The 20,293-nt window shown below is 37.1% G+C and overlaps 1 protein-coding gene and 1 pseudogene across 1 annotated transcript; one reads left to right on the top strand and one right to left on the bottom strand.

The window, feature by feature from the left end:
• Positions 1 to 3,643: 3,643 nt before the first annotated feature.
• LOC148917907 (uncharacterized) lies at positions 3,644 to 4,891 on the top strand (annotated as a pseudogene).
• A 6,801-nt stretch (positions 4,892 to 11,692) lies between these two features.
• On the bottom strand, positions 11,693 to 19,879 carry LOC103327840 (ABC transporter G family member 29-like). Its single transcript, XM_089050879.1, has 21 exons — positions 19,468 to 19,879; positions 18,842 to 19,051; positions 18,459 to 18,543; positions 18,163 to 18,322; positions 17,957 to 18,033; positions 17,812 to 17,865; positions 17,463 to 17,553; positions 17,013 to 17,314; positions 16,258 to 16,856; positions 15,938 to 16,098; positions 15,702 to 15,811; positions 15,463 to 15,616; positions 15,216 to 15,365; positions 14,953 to 15,128; positions 14,378 to 14,710; positions 13,925 to 14,299; positions 13,697 to 13,830; positions 13,369 to 13,596; positions 13,085 to 13,256; positions 12,634 to 12,888; positions 11,693 to 12,531 (listed from the first exon to the last, which is right to left on the bottom strand). Exons 1-21 carry the CDS (start codon positions 19,866 to 19,868, stop codon positions 12,259 to 12,261), a joined length of 4,500 nt encoding a protein of 1,499 aa, XP_088907005.1. The 5' UTR covers positions 19,869 to 19,879; the 3' UTR covers positions 11,693 to 12,258.
• Positions 19,880 to 20,293: the final 414 nt, after the last annotated feature.

Here is a 20,293-nt window from a genome sequence, read left to right as displayed (position 1 = left end):
AATGTGATCGTGCGCGCATACGTACTTTTTTGAACGCTGTCCATGTTGAGGTAAGAAATCAAGCATAAAAAATAATAATAGAGAGAGAAGTAGTTTTTTGAATTTCACACACGATGCTTAATTGGGTGGATATATCATATATATATATATGACAGGTTTTGGGAAAAATTGCGGCACCCAACACTCTGGATGCATGGAAAGAGTGTGGAAAAGAATCATGGCTATCTTTTTTTCATGTAACCAAACTCATCATCAATGGAACTGGAGAAATCAACGGGAATGGTTCACCTTGGTGGCGCAATACTACCCATATTATAAATGTAAATATGAGGACTTCCTAGGAGGTCTCAAAATTAATTATGGGTAATTGTTTGCAGGCTCTACACTTCTCCAGATGTGACAACTTTTTCATTAAATCCATACGTCTTGGTGCACATATCAAGAGTCTTTTTTGTTGAATAAATGATAGTTCACAATGGGTCATATATGAATAAATTAATGACAGACTGACACATCATTTGGTTAACAAAACTTGGTGCATTTTTTTAGTGCATATATTTGAATCAATTAATAACAAACAAGTCACGATTACTAATCCAGTTCCAACAATAAAAAACAAATTAACAAAGCAAAGCCAAAACAGAACATGCCCACCCTTACCCTATGCAATCCAATTCAACTCAAAATACATCCAAAGTATAATACGAGTAAAACTTCCATGCAATATGTTTCGTACTCTTTGTAATGTAAAGGATATAGAAAAAGAGATAAAGAGAAAGGTGTATGAAACATGAGAATACATAGGCGAGTTTTTCTCCCAAAATATTTTATATCCTCAGATTTTTGCAAACAAAACCATGCTGATACATAGGGAGGGACTAAAGCCTCAACTCAAGGTACCAATTCAAAATTTCAGCTTTGGTTAATATCCGGAGCATGATATATATAATAACTGAAACTCTCGATCAAAATTAAAAAAAAAAAAGAATTACAGAAATTCAAAACATGGAGGAATAGTTGAGGGGAAAAACATACTGCAGCAAATTATCACAAGTCCACGGCTAGAAAATATAAATACAGTTTACTCATCCATGGAGTCGCTGCTGCTAGTTTCCTCCGCCATGGAGTCGCTGCTGCTGCTGCTCTGCTGATCATGTTGTGGAAGTGTAGGAACTGGTGTCGGCCATCATGGCAGCACAATTGGGAAGGGGTGGTGGGAATATTTATGTAGCCTCTTTTCAACCATCTTTTTCGACCACTTTCCAGTACGAATGTTGTACGTGACAACATCTCCATCCACAAATATGTAGAAAACATCCTCATTCTCATTCAACTTCCTCATTGGTTGGATCGAAAGGTAGCAGCCCAACACACAATTCCTTATCCGGATACATATTCTGGTCCAGCGGATAATCCATGAGTTTACTCAAACACAATTTGCCATCTTCTTCTTCTTTCAAATCCAAAATAACCAGACTTGTCTCATCCATGCCACACAGCCGCATGCAACCTCCATAAGCACCAAAGTACTGATACTGAAGGTAGCATAAAGGCTCATCAAGTTCAATGAAACTACACTTACCATTGACATCACTAAACGGATCGAATCCAATTACTATAAGGCGATCATTTTGATCCGAATCAAAATCCGAATCCGAATCCAACCAATACAACTTTCCATTGTAAGCAAAGCCAAAAGGTTTAAATTCATAATAATAACTTTTTCTTCTGGGAATTCTACAGATCCTTCTCTCCATTCGCCTGTTTCGGAACAGAAGATCTCCAACTCCCATTCGTCGTAGGGATATTCTATATCTGGAGGAAGAATTCTCACAACCTTGTACCTACATTCCTGCATGCCATGTCCTTTCTCGTTGTTTTCCTTCTTGTAGTTATAGTAGGGCCTATCGCAGATCAATCCGACTGCTACAGATCCTCCCTCAGGAGCATTAGGAGGGAGAGGAAGAGCAACCCATTGCATGGTGTATGGATTGCATATGCAGTAATTATTGCTGCTATAATTGTTTCGACAACACAGAATTAAGTCATTATATGTCCCCACAACAACTGGGTTTTCTTTGAAAAAGTCCAAACTCTGGAGTGTTTTCATGACAGGAGTTAGCACCTTGGACGATGGCAAAATTCCGTTGAGTTCCTCTGCATCGCGGTCTATCAGGGTGCGTATTATGGGTGCTTTCTTATCACTCCGGTGACGCAGAAAGTGTTCGATAAAACAAGGACTGGAGATTAGAGTGAACCAATGCTTGCACACACACTTGCATTGAGAAATCAGTATGTTGCAAGATAGTCGACAAAGTATTTCAATCAATACAACGTCTGGGAGATGAACAATACTAATATTTTTGGATTTCGATCGTCTTCTTGGCGAGGGTGACCTGGACGACAGGGAGCTACTGCTTCCTTTCATGGCAGCACAAAAGTGTATATGATATTGGCTCTACCAACTAGAGAACACAGAGATTTAGGGCACAGCAACAAACAAGGAAAGGCTCAAGTATAGGGTTGGCTCAAATATAGCGTACATATTAAAAATTCGTTGGCTTTTGTGTGTGACAAGCTTAAAAGTGACTTGGGTGTAATTGGGACTTGGGTTATGAGAGGAACTCTTTAATTCCTAAATTAGGTGAGAGTGTTAATTTCCACTTGTTGTAATCTCCTTTGGGATATTATTGGAATTTCTCGTCGTCTTAAACTGTATATGAGCTGAACCAGTATTAGTCATTGTACTCTTTGGATTTCTGTATTTACATATCTTAGTTTTGTTTGTTTCAACGGTTTCATATCTTCCATCTTGTGAAATTTGTTTCCGCCACACACAAACAATGTATGCGGACCATGTAAGAAGGTTTATTACATTAAACCTACTAAAGTGATCTTCTAATCAACTTAGGATTACAAAGACTTATTGTTTATTAGGAACTCAAAACCTATCTCGATTAGGCAAGCCTCAAACAGTGTTCAATAAGGATAATGAAGGCTTAAGGGTTCCTAGTTCTACAAGGATTGGAATGGATTAATCCTATAGCATGAAGGATATCTCTAAGTGTTTCTTGATGGGCAAGACACTTAGAGAGATGCATATAAATAGAAGGCTCCCTCCTAGATCCGAATAACACAACACAGCTAAACAGAAATTCACCCATCAGAGTTATAGCTATAAGGATCGGATTCTCAGGAGAAGAACTTCTATACCTAGCACTGCCAATTTGTTCCAGCATCATCCAATCTGCGCCAGCACCATGTCGACTCAGGTTAGTGTTAAACATGTTATGGCTTTAAGGAATTAACATGTGGTATCAGAGCTTAAGTTATATCATGTTATACCTAACAAAACTCGTGCAGGAAAATTGAGAATAAATAACGACAGTTTTAAGTTATAAAGTATGAACATGATAACAGTATAAAGTATGAACTTTATCATGTTCTTAAAGTTTTCTACAGATCATTGCTTACGATTATTGTGCCGTGATTGAGTAAGCCAAAGCGACTCAACCATTGCATGATCACTATATTCAAGGTTTATGATCGAATTTGCACCATGATGCAAAACATGTCGAAAGGCTTTCTGTCCAAAGATGTCGCAGTTTGATATGTCTTGCATCATGGTGGATCGACATGGAACATGGATAGATATGGATTAGTGAAAGGTTTTCTTCTGTCTAAAGATGTAGAAGATCTTTTGCTCAGAAATCCACATCTACTCGTTTTCCAGTGTCAATAAGCATGCTTGAATCATTGTCCAAAGATGTGATTAAGTATGTTTGATTAAAGTTCTAGGAAATTTATATATAAAGTGCTTATCTTGTTTTAAACATGTACAGTCAATCATAACTCGATTCGAACTCTCACTGGCTCAAATTATAAGAAATGGAGAGAAGATGTGGAAATTGCTCTTGGACTTCTGGATTATGAGATGGTTCTTACTGATGAAGCTCTATCAGACTGCGATTGATGCATCTGCTGAGACTAAGACTAAATATGCAAAGTGGATTAAGGCCAACAAAATGGCAATTCTGATCATGAGGAGGTCTATTTCAGAAGAGGTCGAGGCGATTATTGAAACGAGAGTGCTAAGCTATTCATGGAAGCTATTGCAGAAAACTTCCAAGGATCCAAGAAAGCTGAAATTGGTACACTCATGAGCCAGCTGACAGATATGAAATACAATGGAGAAGGCTGCATAAGAACTCATATTCTGAACATGGTTGAGATAGGAAACAAGCTGAAGGCTCTAAAAGTCCATGTGGATGAAACCATGATGGTGCACTTTGCTATTAATTCTCTACCTAGCATTTTTAGACAACTGAAAACTACTTATATTGCTCAGAAGGAGATATGGTCAGTTGCTGATTTGATAGGTATATGTGTGCAGGAAGAACAAAGTATCAGAAAGGACAAAGGAAAAGAACAAGTGTATTTGGTGCAGGATACTAAGTTTAAACCAAAGGAATGGACCAAAAACAAGAACACAGATAAGCAGCAAAGGAAAGATGAGTCTGCAAAGGGCACGGGTCCAGTAGGTTTGAAGTGTTTCTTCTGCAAGAAATTTGGACATTTAAAGAGAGATTGCAGAAGATACAAGCGCTGGTTGGACAAACAAAAGGGAAAAGGGATTCAAAACAAAGAGGGTGCCAAACAAGGATGACTTGAAGGTGTTCGTGGGAAATGGAGAAAGAGTTAGAGTAGATTTTGTTGGTTTAGCTAGTCTTGAGTTGGAGTCAGGTTTTATTTTGGAATTAGTTGATGTCGTTTATGTTCCTTCTATGACAAGGAATTTGTTATCAGTTAGCAAGCTTGTAAAATCAAACTTACAGTTTGAGTTTGATGAGTCTGGTTTCTCCATTTTCAGAAATAAAAGTTTTATTGGTAATGGATTATTGATCGATGGAATGTTTCGTTTGAACTGCAAATTACCAAATCAAAGTACAGAGATGATAAATGTGTTAAGTTCAAAACAGCCTTGTAATGCAGAATCTTTCACACTATGGCATAAGAGACTTGGACATGTCTCAAAAGAAAGAATGAATCTCCTAAGCAAAGAATCAATTCTCCCACCACTTAATCACCATGAACAAGATAAAACATGCATTGAATGTGCAAAAGGAAAGCTAACAAATCTCAGAAAGAAAGGGGCAATAAGAAGTGAGAAACTACTTGAGGTAATACACACAGATATCTGCGGACTTTTCCAGTTAATACACATGATGGTTTCAGTTATTTTATTACTTTTACAGATGATTTTTCAAGATATGGATATGTGTATCTGATAACAGAAAAATCCAAAGCACTGGAAATGTTTAAAATCTACAAGGCAGAAGTGGAAAACCAGCTGGATTCTAAGATAAAAGTTGTAAGATCAGATAGGGGTGGAGAGTTCTATGGCAAGTTCACAGAAAAAGGAAGAAATCCAGGACCTTTTGCAAACTTCCTACAGCAAGAGGGCATTGTTTCACAATATACAAATCCTGGAACACCGCAGCAGAATGGTGTTTGAGAAAGAAAAAATAGAACCTTAATAGAGATGGTGAGAAGCATGATGTGTTGTGCAAAGCTTCCTACTTTTCTATGGGGAGAAGCTTTAAAAACTGCAAACTACCTTGCCAACAGAATTCCCACCAAAGCTACAAACAACATACCCTACGAAATCTGGTGTAAAAGAAAGCCTAGCTTGGCTCATCTAAGGACACAGGGATGCAAGGCAGAGGCAAAGCTGTACAATCCTATGCAGAAGAAACTTGATTCCAAAACAGTGAGCTGTTTCTTCATAGGATATCCAGATAGGACAAAAGGTTATAGGTTTTATTGTCCTAAAAATAACACTAGATTTGTGGAAACACAGAAAGCAATTTTTATTGAAGAAGAGGAGGAAGGATTAGATGAAACAGATTTTATTTTTGATGAAGTTTTGGAAACTAAGGAAACTGCAGCTGAAAACCAAACAAGAGAAGTCACTATATTACCTTTTGATGCCTTGGAAGAAAACCAAGCCTCACCAATGGATGCAGAAGGGAATAATGAAGGACAAGTGATGAAAAGCAGCAAACTGCAGAGAAGAAATGCAGATGATCAGCAGGCTGGAAGAAATGCGATAGATCGGCTCCAGATTCTGACTCAGGAGATCACAGAGACCTAAAAGGCCAGCCTTGTCAAATGACTACTTTGTTTACCTGCAAGAATCAGAGCATGACATCAATACTGAGGAAGACCCTGCAACTTTCAAGCAGGCCATGGAAAGTGACAAAAGTTCACAGTGGTCTGCAGCCATGGAATCTGAACTAGAATCAATGAGCAAAAATGGAGTATGGAAACTAGTTAATTTGCCATTAGGATGCAAACCTATAGGATGCAAGTGGGTTTATAAAACCAAAAGGAATGCACAAGGACAAATAGACAGGTATAAAGCCAGATTAGTGGCAAAAGGTTACACACAAGAAGAGGGAGTTGATTACAATGAAACTTTCTCCCCTGTATCAACTAAAGATTCATTTAGAGTCATAATGGCTTTGGTTGCTCATTTTGATCTGCATCTTCATCAGATGGACGTTAAGACAGCTTTCCTAAATGGAGAACTGATTGAAGAAATATATATGAAACAGGATGGTTTTGGCTCAAAAGGGGAAGAGAATTTAGTGTGCAAGCTGCAGAAATCAATATATGGTCTAAAACAGGCATCAAGACAATGGTATCTCAAGTTTGATGAAGTTGTTAAGTCCCAAGGCTTCATTGATAATCCATTGGATGAATGCATCTATATGAAATTCAATGGAAGGAATTTCATCCTCATGCTGCTATATGTGGATGACATTCTGCTAGCAAGTAGCAATCTGTCCATGTTACATGACACTAAAAGGATGCTGTCCGATCACTTTGATATGAGTGATTTGGGAGAGGCAAACTATGTTCTTGGAATAGAAATCAGCAGGGACAGAGAAAGGAAAATGATCGGCTTATGTCGAAGGCATATATTGAGAAAGTGCTTAGAAGGTTCAACATGGGAAACTGTACAGGATGTGATGTTCCCTTCTCAAAAGGGGATAAATTGAGCAGTGAACAATCTCCTAAAACTGAGCAAGAGAGATTGGAGATGAAGACAAGCCCTATGCATCACTAGTAGGAAGCTTGATGTATGCACAAGTCTGCACTAGACCAGACTTGGCATTCTGCATAAGTGTTCTTGGCAGATTTCAGTCTAATCCAGTCAAGCACATTGGATTGCAGGCAAGAAAGTATTAAGATATTTGCAGAGAACTAAAGAGTACAAACTGGTCTATAGAAAGGTTGAAAATTTGCAGCTGGAAGGATATGCAGACGCAGACTTTGCAGGATGCCAAGATACTAAGAAATGCACATCAGGAGTTGTTTTTCTATTTGCAGGTGCTGCAGTGGCATGGAAGAGCATGAAACAGCAGTATGTGTCAACCTCCACTATGCAAGCAGAATTCTTAGCAGTTTATGAAGCTACTTCAATGGCAATGTGGCTTAAAAATTTCATGTCTATGCTAAGAATTGTGGATTCAATACAGAAACCGATTCAGTTATGGAATGACAATACTGCGGCAGTATATTTTGCACAAGGAAATAAGAGATCAAATGGAATGAGGCATTTGCATTTAAAGTTCTTATCTGCGAAGGAAAAGATTCGAGATGGAGAGACTGCTCTAAGTCACATTGGCACAGATTTTATGATTGCAGATCCTTTGAATAAAGGGTTGCCTAATCATGTTTTTCACAGGCATGTGGCAAGCATGGGATTGCAATTCAGTTTTGATGCCTAAAGTCAGTGGGAGTCAGTGGGAGCTAGAGTTCTTATAGTTATGTTTTAATTCTGATTTTGTTAACTAGTTTTATCTAGACAGTTTTATTTTGCAGATTTAATTGAATTGCTTTTATACAATGTTCTGCATTTGCTATTTATGGATGACAAATAGAACAAAGACCAAACTGTAATCATGTCAACATTATGTTTACAGTTTGAATCTATGAATGAGTCATTAAAGATTGTTCAAACCTTGGTAGTTTTGAAGGGTGGGCAAAGAACTGTTCAGTTTTGTCACACATATAGTAAAACCAAAAACAGTTCTTGTTTTTCAATCCAGTTGGAAGCCTTATGTGTTTTGCAGATTCATGTATGTGATTATAAAAGTCTTGGATGTTATATATCCATGTACTTGATAGTCCTTTATGAATTTTTCAAAATGACAGTGGCTTGATAAAAGGAACAAGAGAATTTGAGTTCCACATGGCCATTAAGTAATGAACAATAAGTCTAAATTGATTATTTGATCAAGTGGGAGAATGTAAGAAGGTTTATTACATTAAACCTACTAAAGTGATCTTCTAATCAACTTAGGATTACAAAGACTTATTGTTTATTAGGAACTCAAAACCTATCTTGATTAGGCAAGCCTCAAACAGTGTTCAATAAGGATAATGAAGGCTTAAGGGTTCCTAGTTCTACAAGGATTGGAATGGATTAATCCTATAGCATGAAGGATATCTCTAAGTGTTTCTTGATGGGCAAGACACTTAGAGAGATGCATATAAATAGAAGGCTCCCTCCTAGATCCGAATAACACAACACAGCTAAACAGAAATTCACCCATCAGAGTTATAGCTATAAGGATCGGATTCTCAGGAGAAGAACTTCTATACCTATGCCAATCTGTTCCAGCATCATCCAATCTGCGCCAGCACCATGTCATACTCAGGTTAGTGTTAAACATGTTATGGCTTTAAGGAATTAACAGACCATGCCATGGAATTAGGTTAGTGCATTGCTTCTCTTTATGTAAATACGTTTTACCAAGAAATAAAATTCAGTAAGTACTATTTCATGACTGCAAAAATTCAGTAATCAATTAAGTTCTAATTATATGGTTGTGATTTGTTTTGAAAAAAGGCAGATTTCGGGTGTAGGTGTGAGTGATGTGAGATACATTGAATTTCAAGGGACTTCAGCAGGTGAAGAAGCCATTAAATTTGATTGCTCCAAGCCATTAAGCCTAGTCTCTAAAATCAGCACTGGGATGGAGCCCACCTCAGCCCAAACGTGGATCCCCCTATGGCTACCCAACTTAACCATACTATAAATGTAAATTCGTGCATTAATTATGTCACACCCCATACTGAGGGTAAGGTAAGAGTGTTGTTAAACGAACTTTAAAATTAACTGAGTATACTATATTACCAAATTAATTATTGAATTACTAATTTATTTTAATATAAAATGACCAAAGAGAATATATTGAATTATGAAACAAATATAATTTTAATAAGTATACCATAATCGGTTAATTTTAGAGTTCGTTTAACAACACATTTCTTTCTCCATTTCTTTGTTTTTCTTTTTCTAATTTTTTTTAAAGGCTTTTTTTTCTTTACGATTCCTCAAAAACCTTTCTTTGGGGTCTTTAGTTAAAAAGAGCCTTTGGAACAAGATGCAAATTATTAGCTTTGCCCAACTGGGGTTGATTGAACATTTAAAGTTGGAGTTTTTACACTTGGTTTTCAATATTTTGACTTTAAAATTGCGTACAGTTCATGTCCTCCATTGTTTGTTTATTTTTTCTCATGTTTATTTTAATACGTGAATGATCCTGTATCTAGGTGATATTGAATTTTCTTCTTCCTATTTTTCTTGGGATCTTTTACTCCCTCTGTCTGATTCTGCTCTGAAGTTAAAGAGTAAAGAATTGCTTTTTTTTTTCTTTTTTTTTTCTTTGTTTCTTTGCTTTTTATTTTGGCAAAAAGTTACTTTTGGTTCCTGTAATTTTGCACTTCAATCACTTTTGACCTTGTAGTTTCAAGTCAATGACGTGTTAGTATTCTTGTCAATCTTTTTAACGATGTAAGGGGTAATTTCGTCCACCCAAAACCATTAAGCGTAAAAGTTTGTCTGAAATTCTCCCCATTTTATATTAAAGCTCGAAATTCGACAACTAATCCCAATTTTTGAAGAAGATCACCAATCTGACTGGTTCACAACGTAATTAATAATCCATCCCGCATATACTTCCATGACGGCAACAAGCTGCGAGTGCGATAGGTGGGAGGAGATGAATGCATGGGATTGAAGTTGTGGAGCATTTTGTTTAGGGTAAAATTCCCTGTAATCGGTGTAGGTGTTGGAGGAGGCTTGGTTGTTTTTATTATTCTAATTATTATTTGAAGTGCTGCTTATTGCAAATTATTGCCCTAACAAACATAACCAGAAGGAACTGCAAATATCGTGTATTCTTTTGTCTTCCATATTTTCTTCTTTTCATTTCAAATCCAGCTAACACCTCTATTTTACTCTCTCAGTTGAAAATTATAGAAAAATAATAGGGGCAAGGCTTATAAATTATAATGGGATTGAGAATAAAATGATTTCTACAAGTTGAGAGTAGAAAGAAAGGCGATGGGATAAAATAAATAAAATTGGGGTTTTGAGGGTTTTGTGGACTCTCAGATTTTTTAAGAAGAAGAAGAAGAAAAGTAGATATCCTTTTGGTAAAAAAAAAAAAAAAAAACAAGAAGAAGAAGAAAGATTTGGGTTGAATATGATGAGTATGGTGTACTTATTAAAATCATATTTGTTTCACAATTCAATATATCCTTTTTGGTTATTTTACATTTGGGTAAATGAGTAATTCAATAAATAATTTGGTAGTAGGATGTACTTAGTTAATTTTAGGATTCTTTTAGCATAAAATTAAAGGTAACGAGGGATACTATTATCATTATTTTATGGTTGAAAAATAAAATTTTATTCACACTCAAATGCTGTCCCTAGAGCACCTAGTTTCTGACCATGCTGAAAATTGGAAAAAAATCTAAATTAGTCGGTTTCACGTGGTTTGGTTTGTTTTTGCACACTCCTCAAGATAACGAAAAAATCACAATTTCTACTTCACTTACTTCCATATGCAATAAGACTAGAGGCACCAACTGTTTTTCGTTGAATCCATTCACTGAATGATGTGTAATGTATGTACGCATGTGAGAGTTTTTCTAGTTTAAAATAAATGATGTTCACAATGGGCCGATATGTAGCTTTTAATAAATAAGCTCATTCTAACATGACATTTTATAAAAAAATTAAAAAACCTTCCGAGTCCAATTCTTTAGAGAACTCCATGTTGTGATTGAAAAATTTATAAAATATTATGAACCAATTAGAAAATGACAAGTGGCTAATTGAGGTTACTTTTCTCTCTAAATAGCCTCTTTTAAAGGTTTTTGTATAAAATCTCATGTCACAATGGATCTATTTATGAAAAGCCAATAAATTAAGGACATACTAACACATCATTTAGTGAACAAAACTTGGTGAAATTTATTTACCGCATGTAGTAATTTGGTAAACCAAACTTGGTGAAAATGTTGGGTTGTGTGTAACACTTACTTTGTAAATTAGATAAGATGCAAATGGGCTAATGGGCGTTTACTTCATTTGTGGGCTTGAACATGATTTTATTGGCAATTGTAATAAAAGAATAACTCCAAAAAACAAAAAAAGAGAGAGTAATTTTTAGTTTATTTGTAACCTCAGCAAGTAGGGGGAAAAAAAACTAATTACTGTTAAAAAGGCAGCAAGTATTGTAACTTCAGAAAAGGTTCCTATTTGACAGTAATTATCATCAGTAAGTAGCATTAGCATCTTTAAAAAGTTGCATGTCACTGAATTTCCTAAGAGAACTCCCAGCGGGTTAGTTTTGCCAGGGCGAAAGGGAGCATAGGCTAGGTTTAAGCTCCCCAGCAATGAAAGGCAGCCCGGGCAAAAATGGGCCCTATTTACCCAGGCAAGCCCAAAGGCAAGAATTGCTTGAGCTATTGCTTGGGTTTGCTAATCTCATGTTGACATTAACGTGACATCATAAACCAATTTAACTACCCAAAACAAAAAAAGCCAAAATATTCAGAATTTTTTTTCTATAAATACCTAGCCATGTATTTCCACACTAAAACTCCATACAAATTTTTCTTCTCATATCTCACGTGAATAGTGCTTGCCTTCACTTGCCATGACAATGAGTGGAAAAGCAAAATAAAAAAGAGTAGGGCAGTCACTATCTACGTAAATAGTGTCTGCTATTACTTGCCCTTGCCCTTTGCCATGACACCATGGGTGGAAGTGCTCTAAGGGATAACAATTCAAGGCTTATAAAACTGTCTCCTTACATTCTTACCACCTATACTTGCATGTCGAACTTCTTGTAATATGTATAACTTGGGGTGTATACCAAGGAGCTTCCTCTATCTAATTTGGAAGTTGAGGGCCCTTATGCAGAAAGCAAACATGAAGGCAAAGAAAACTGTGAAGCCAACAAGAACCCCTGCCACAGATCCCATGAAATTTGGATCATATCCAAAATGGTTTTCTACATACCATTTCACAGAAGGGTCAGGTGAAATCCCAGGTGCTTTAATGGTGTCCTCCATATCACCATACTGCGACACAATCAACCCATACACAGTCCATGAAACCGGGCATATCCAATAGTACCAAATCCACCATTTGGGTATTTTCTGAAAATTCAAAGGGTAAAGAACTAGAGTTGTTAGCTTACTTCTACAAATTATTTAAACTCCAAAACATAGCTGCTTGTGAGAAGAAGAATATCTACTTACGGGTCTTGGTATGAAGAAACCCGAGAAGAGGTTGAAGAATGAGTAAAAAGTTGATGCCACCATGGCTGCTACTTGGTGGTTTGGTGTGATGGAGACGGTCATCATTCCGTAGTATGTGAAGTAAAGGAATGTGAAGAAGCTGACAAAGAAGAACCAGAAGAATTTTGCTGCTGTCCATTGAAAGCTCACCATAGCATACACTATCAGCACATAATATGCGGTTTGAACAAACACATACGGTATTTCAACAATGACCTGCATGAAATATGGTTCATTTGAGTCACTTATATTGAACAGAGAATTTGATCGGGTGAAACTTAGCTATATAGTAATGTTTTACACTTTCGGATATATTGGAATCCTAAATAACTAGCCTGTTGACACCTGCGGTAGATAACATTATATGTATACATCAAAATGAGTTAATATAAGCATAGAACCCTCAACTTACCTGTGCCAGTGCGTAAGGTAATACAGAGTACATCCCAGCGGCTCTTTCTCGATAGAACACTGTTCTTTCAATTGCAACCATTGGCTGCACTGTTGAGCAGTTATTAACTCCAATAAAAAGCACAGCAGAAGTCATTGCCCCGATAATCATGGTGAGATCAGCTATGCTTTCCCTGCATATGGAGATAAATAACCGAGTAATTGGTCTAAACAAACTCTTGAAGTGCTTATTTTCGCACTTGACATTTGAACTTGTTAAGTGGAGATGAGCACAAAGTGACAAACCTTTTAGTGCCAATCTTCCAGAACATAGATCCAAGCAAGAGGGCAGCGACCAAGGTAAAAAAGAACCTAACAAGGTTGTAATCAGGACTTCTCCAATAAGTCCACCACTGCTTCCACAGGCAAGATTTGAATTGCTCCCATGTTGACTGAGAATATTGAGTACGAAAATAGAGGTCTTTTGCTCCTGGTGGTGGTGTGCTTAACTCCTTTATTAAAGCTTTGTTTCTCCTGGTTATAGTCATAGATAGGAAATCATGTTAGCTCAAAGCCAGCCAGCACTTTACATTACAAATTTTTAGTACTCCGGTGACTTTCTCCTTTCACTTACTGATGCAAGGAAGATGATTTGAAGTGTTGTGCAAAGTCTATTCCAAGTCGGAATTCAGTTGCTACTGAGCTCACCTCTAGCATCCATGTGGCTGGATTATACCTCTCTTTAATTTTTGGCACTCCAGGAACTGCCTGCAACAGGTCAATGAGCATGGACTTGGATAATAATGCATTGTTTACTTTTGTATAATATCAAGATAATGAAAAGTTTTAGGCGGGTAAGTACCTCAAAATATTTGATGATCTTGTGAGAATTGCGCCCCAATGGTCCTGAGTAGATCACTTGTCCTCCTCTCTTCATGAGTAGCAGCTCATCAAAGGCCTCGAAGATATCTATGCTAGGCTGATGAATTGTGCAGACAACTGTTCTCCCGGTGTCCACGGTATTTCTAACAGCCCTCATAACAATGGCAGCTGCCCTTGCATCAAGACCTGATGTTGGTTCATCCATGAAAATGATTGAGGGATTGGCAACAAGCTCAACTGCAATTGTTAACCTCTTTCTTTGTTCAGTTGACAACCCTGTAATTCCTGGAATCCCCACTAAAGCATCCTTTAGATTGTCTAGCTCGACCAATTCCATCACTTCTTCTAAAAAAGTCTGAAAACATTATAGAACGTAGGTTAAAATTAAGATAATTGAGCTATGCATTGTTCACAAAAGTATTACAAGTCTTACCATCTTTTCCTCTTTGCTGACTTCTTTAGGTAGCCTAAGGAAAGCTGAGTAAATCAAAGATTCTTTGACAGTGACTTGCGGTGAATGGATATCATTTTGTTCACAGTAACCAGAAATTCTTGCAAAAGTTTCTTGTTTCTTAGGAAAGCCAGAAATTCTAATATCGCCTTCAATGTAGCCACCTGTCTTTCTTCCTGCTAACACATCCATCAATGTCGTCTTCCCAGCCCCGCTGACTCCCATTAGAGCTGTCAAGACACCGGGCCTAAATGCACCAGTTACTTCACAAAGTAGCTGAAGCCTGTCCTCTTTTACTCCTTCTTCCTTCATTTCCTGTCATAGTAAATGAAGTTAGCTGGGGAAGTAATGAAGGTAGATGATATAAAGTTAGCTATAGATGTAGGACTAAAATCAATCATTTATTTATAATCTATGTGCCATGGTAATTAATTGCACCAATAAAGTTTATGATCACAAGTTACAACTAAACACTTGAAGTGAATATGCGTTAAAAAGAGAAAAAATAAAATAAAATTTGAAGTGAAATGAGTGAAATAGGTAACAGTTAATATTACCGGGGGCATGTCCACAAAGTAATTTACACTATCGAAGGACATTGCAAGGGGAGTGAAAGGAAGAACCATTCCTCTCTTGGGGGCAACACCACTGGGTACTTCAAGAGTTGAATCAGCATTTCTACTTAGTCCATTGGCATTAGATCGACTGCTCATCCGCTGGATTTCCATTTCTCCTACAACATTTTTGGGTCCAATATGAAATATGCATAACATTGTTCACATTACAGAAGTAAAATTGCCAACATTGTTTTGTTTCTTACTTAAATTGTTTCCATCAGAAGAAGTTAATGATTGAGAAAATGAATCTTTCTTTGATTTGGGTCTTCTAAGTCTTGGTTCTTCCTTTGATTGGTCTGCTTCTATTTCCTCTGCTACTTCTTCATATATTATGGCTTGTGGCTTTCCAAGAGCTAATTTATTAAAACAAGAACATGAGAAATCGTCACTTGAAAACAACAAATATAAGAATAAATTCCTTGTTAGACATAAAAAAACATTCATTCTTACGATTTAGGTACGTAAGTGTGAGTGTGTAAAGGATGTTGAACAGAACCGCAAACCCCAGAACAGCTGCAGAGCCAATCCAAAACCAGTTTTTGTCAGGGAAAACATCAAAAATCTCAAGCACTGCTACACCCAATGCGGTAACATTATCTGAAGCCTGCAGCACAATGAAGCTCATTTTAGAAGTTATTTTTAGTTAGCTTGCCATGATGTATGAAAAGGCGAACTCAAGTATATCATACCATTTTGTTCATCCACCTCGGAGCAAACATTTCTTTTACAGTAATAGCATTGAAACAATATGTCATAGGTGAAACCCAATAGCCCCACCGCCACCACTTCGGAATTTCACCTGTCACAAATTAAGCAACTTTTTGATAGTTCACTAATGTATTAAATCACTCAATTTTGGTTGGTTTTTTTTTTCTTTCTTTTTATTACATTGCAAACTATATTTAATATTCAGTTCCATACCAACCTCGAGGAATTATGAAACCCCCAAGCATGAAAACAAAGAGCAGAATGAGAGACCCGCCAGTGTTGGCAATGATCATGGTCCTGCAGACTCCAGCAATAAGCCAAAACATCCCTGTAGCCATTTGTTGCAGCAGAAATACCAGCAATAGTTGCTGGAAAAACCTACAAATATTTTGATAGCTGCAATTAGTATCCTAACAAGTAACAACCATTGTAACAGTGTTTTAAGTGTGAAACATTCAACCCATGTATGCTAGTAAGCCAAATATGTATAGAAACATGAAGTTACAAATGAAATTAAGAAGACAAATGTAATAATACCTGCTGGCTTCAGGTGCAAATCCGATGGTGTAATATGTAATGCCTACCCAAACAGTGGATTCAAAAAGGGTTATAGGAATCCGGAGTAGGACAGATGGGAGAGTGAAAGCCCAAGCAGGGTGGAAAAGGAGGTCTCTATGCTTGTAAAATACAGGGAGTCTTTGAATGACCAATGTGAGCTCAGCATAACCACTGAACATGTTATGGATTATGGAAAACAAAAGTGCACCAATATATAGTGCACCATCATCTTCATTTCTAGTGTGCATTTGCGTCCTCAAGAATAGGGTGGCGACTACAAATGCCGCTATAATACTTTGGACCGCCTTGAAAATGTAAACAAAAGAGTTCCTCTTTATAAGTAGCCATTCCTTGTCAAAACAGGCCTTCAGAAGTTCCATTCTTGGTAATGAATATCTTTTGACCACAAGGGCTGCTCCATGGCCTTGGGCCTTATTGAAAGGGATTGAGAGCTCAGTCTCCAGACACATGCCGACATGGAATCGCTTGAATCGGTTTGCGAATTCAGTGACGGATATGTATTGGTATGGCTTGCTTCTGTCCCCCCAATATTGCTCTTGGTCTTTCCTTGAGGTAACCTGAAAAACTTGAACAAAATTATGGTTTGTAAAATTGAAAGCACATTAATAGCTTGCTAGGATGTAACTGGACTAGCAAAGGACCACAGCATTTTAATGGGCTAGAAGATGCATCACAACCTACGTATAGTAAAGTGTGACTGATCATAGTTTTACCTCTTGCAGGAAATCAGCAGTTCCCTTTCTCTCGGGGCATCGAAATCCACAGCTCTCAAAGAACTCCAATACGTGCTCACGTGGGCCCTGGTAGATGATCTTGCCCTCTGATAAGAGGATGATATCATCAAAGAGATCAAACGTCTCAGGAGCAGGTTGGAGTAGAGACATTAAGATTGTGGCCTCGGTAATGTGTACGATTTGCTGCAAGCACTTAACTATTTGATGTGTCGTGGAGCTATCAAGACCCGTTGATATCTCATCCATGAACAATGTTTTTGTAGGCCCGACAATCATCTCACCTATATTAGAGCATATTTATTGGACTTTGTCAACACATTATAAACATTGTTGTGCATTTGAAGTAATTTTGAAATATGAATTTATTCTAAACAGTACTCCTAATTTGAGGATTAAGGTTGTTATTCAAAGTGTAACAAGCACAAGTACCTGTGGTAACTCGTTTTCTTTGCCCACCAGATATCCCTCTCTGCATCTGATCTCCTACAAGGGTATCCTTGCACATATCAAGCCCCAACATCTGTATCATTTAATAAAAAATATAATGACGTTACATATAATGATTATACCAATTAGATAAAGTCACACTTCTCCACCATTTCAGTGGTTTCTGAGAATAAAAAAGACTTTCAAAGACCTTGTTTAAGTATATTTCTGTTTGAAAAATGGTTGTCGCAGGCCAAAGTGCAAGGAAATAAAAGAGGCAAACCAGCAGTGAGTAAAGTTGGAGACAAATTAGAAAGAAGAGTGATTTCATTTTGAGTTGGGATTTACTTACTCTGAGAGTATAGTCAGTAATGAGACTGCTCTCAATTCCTCCCATTGAAGTAGCCTGGAAAAAAAAAAACCAGAAATTCAGATATATAAGCTTAAAAAATCAATGCATAGAAGGCGGGGTTTAGTGAAATCACAAAAATATATACCTTCATGAAAAGGTCTACTTCTGGCTCTGGAAATATTCCAGCCTCCTTTTCTCTTCTAGCAAGCTCAGAAAGAAGTTCTATGGCCCATGCATAATTTTTGTTAAAATGCTACCAAATTCATTTCCGAAGCTACTTATAAATGAAGAGAGTTTACTTCGATAATGGATTAAGATATGGTTTGGTTTGGTTTGGCTGCAGTTACTTACCATATCGCGTCCCAACCCCTTGGCACCTTGCCGAAAAGTCTAGGGTTTCTTTGACTGTCAATTCTCCCATATGAACATCATTTTGGCTAATATATGCAGAGGTCTTCTGTGGCACAAATTCATTCAGCCTATATCCATTATAAGTGATTTCTCCACTAACCTGTTACACAGATCTCATGGCTAATTAAAGACTCAGATTGGAAAATTGTTTGAAAATGTTTTTATATTATAGTATAACAGGTCAAGCTAATGATAAATAAATTAGTTCAAAGCACACAGTGGAGCTGAGGACTGACCTTCAAGCTTGGGTCCAACTTCCCAGCTAATGCCAGCAAAAGGGTTGTTTTCCCCGAAGTCGGAGGGCCTAATAGAAGGGTCATCCTACAACAAAACATGAATAAAGATGACCCAAAATGACAAATTATTGGCTAAAATTTGAAAATTACGACAACAAATTTTATGGTAACTCTCAGTCGGTACTCGATTACCAACTGAACCGAAACCACCCCTAGTAACTTCAATTATGCACTGATTAGGAACACGGGATGAATAATTTGTACACACACAATTCTTTTTCCAATAGTTTAGGAATAATGGAAGCAAGTAACTATTTAGTGAAATTGAATTTTAAACCCAACCCCTAGCAGCCTAAAAGCTGCTATCATATGATGTACCTTACCTTGATGGTTTGATAATGCCAGAGGCATCCTTGAGAATTTTTAGATTTGTTCTCTTAGCCACTTTGATCCCTATTAAACCAAGTGTTGATTCTGCGATGTTCCGAGTCACATTTGGGAGGGTGGGAATAGCTCTGGTGCCAATATGGCAATTGGCTTCCACTGTCAAATGCTCAAACCTAACTTCCACTGTGGGAAGTTTGATCCCAACCCTGAAATCAATTACAATATGAGCAAATAAATAAATTATTAACTCCATGTACAATGTTCCATGCGCTTTTTACGCAAAAGTTTATTAGGGTAAAGGGAAAACACATAACGAATTTTTTTTTTACGAAATTAAGTCGTTGTTCTAGTAAGCTAGTGGCCTAAAATCCGAAAAGTTGAAATTACGCGTACCAAAGTAGAACTTCGGCCAAACCACAGAGACCAAAAACTATCATTTGGCCGAAATGAACAATATTTCCACATGTTCCATGTCTGTTGGATGGTAAGTCAGCCACGTGGTTTATCCGAACATGCAAAAATTACTATGACACTAATCTTTTAGCCGCCTAAAAAGATTGTAACAAAACCTAAAATATTCAGTTTAGAACAAGAACTTAAGAGATACAGAACAAGAACTTACTTATCAATTCTACTTCTGATCATTTTCAAGAACCTCTCATTATCTTCTTCTGCAATCTTAAAAGTGGTGTCAATAAATGTTTGACGGTCGGTTATGTTGAGCTTCAGAACGTCCACTTCCTTATGTATGACTTTGTTGGTCTTATTTCCTTGAGCATCATCATCATCGGTTTCGACAAAGGACTTGATGATGCTTGTTCTTAACCGATTATATGTTGGCAATTTCTCAATGGCTGCCCATATCAGAGCTTCTTCGTCTTCATCTATTCGAATGTTTCGTCGAGAGGGCGTGGTGCTTAAAAACACATCCTCCATGCTCACCCCCCTGCTTCTGCTTCTTCTTCTGCTCAAGCTATGGTAGATTTCTGTTGAAGACCCTTTGGCTTTCTCTATTCCTTCCATTTTATTTCTTCTTTTAGTTTCCTTGCCTGAAACCAAATAAATATAGAGAAAATGGAACTTGCCCAGATCATAAATTAAGAAACTTGATGGCCAGATTGCTCCAATTTTTGAAAAAATAATTGAAATATATGTTCAAGAAACTGAGGTTGATGTAAGTGGTGATTGTAATTGGCTATAGAAATACAGCATTTCAATTGAAATGAGAGCACTTACTGGTTTTATGCACTTTCTCTGCTCAAATTCTTGGAAATTAAAATCTCTCAGTTTTGCAGGTGGTGCAGAGGACTGGTGCAATTCAATGCAATGCATCTACTCTGCTCTGCTTGGAAAAGTTTGTGCCTATTTAAACATGCACAAGAGAGCAACAATTTTCAATAAGATTATTTTCTTTCAATTAAAGAGACTGTTGGTATTCAAATTACATA

This window comes from Prunus mume, linkage group LG4, assembly GCF_029339155.1.
Source record: "Prunus mume cultivar Tortuosa linkage group LG4, ASM2933915v1, whole genome shotgun sequence".
Lineage (NCBI taxonomy): Eukaryota > Viridiplantae > Streptophyta > Magnoliopsida > Rosales > Rosaceae > Prunus > Prunus mume.
This window is presented reverse-complemented; position numbering and strand designations above follow the sequence as displayed.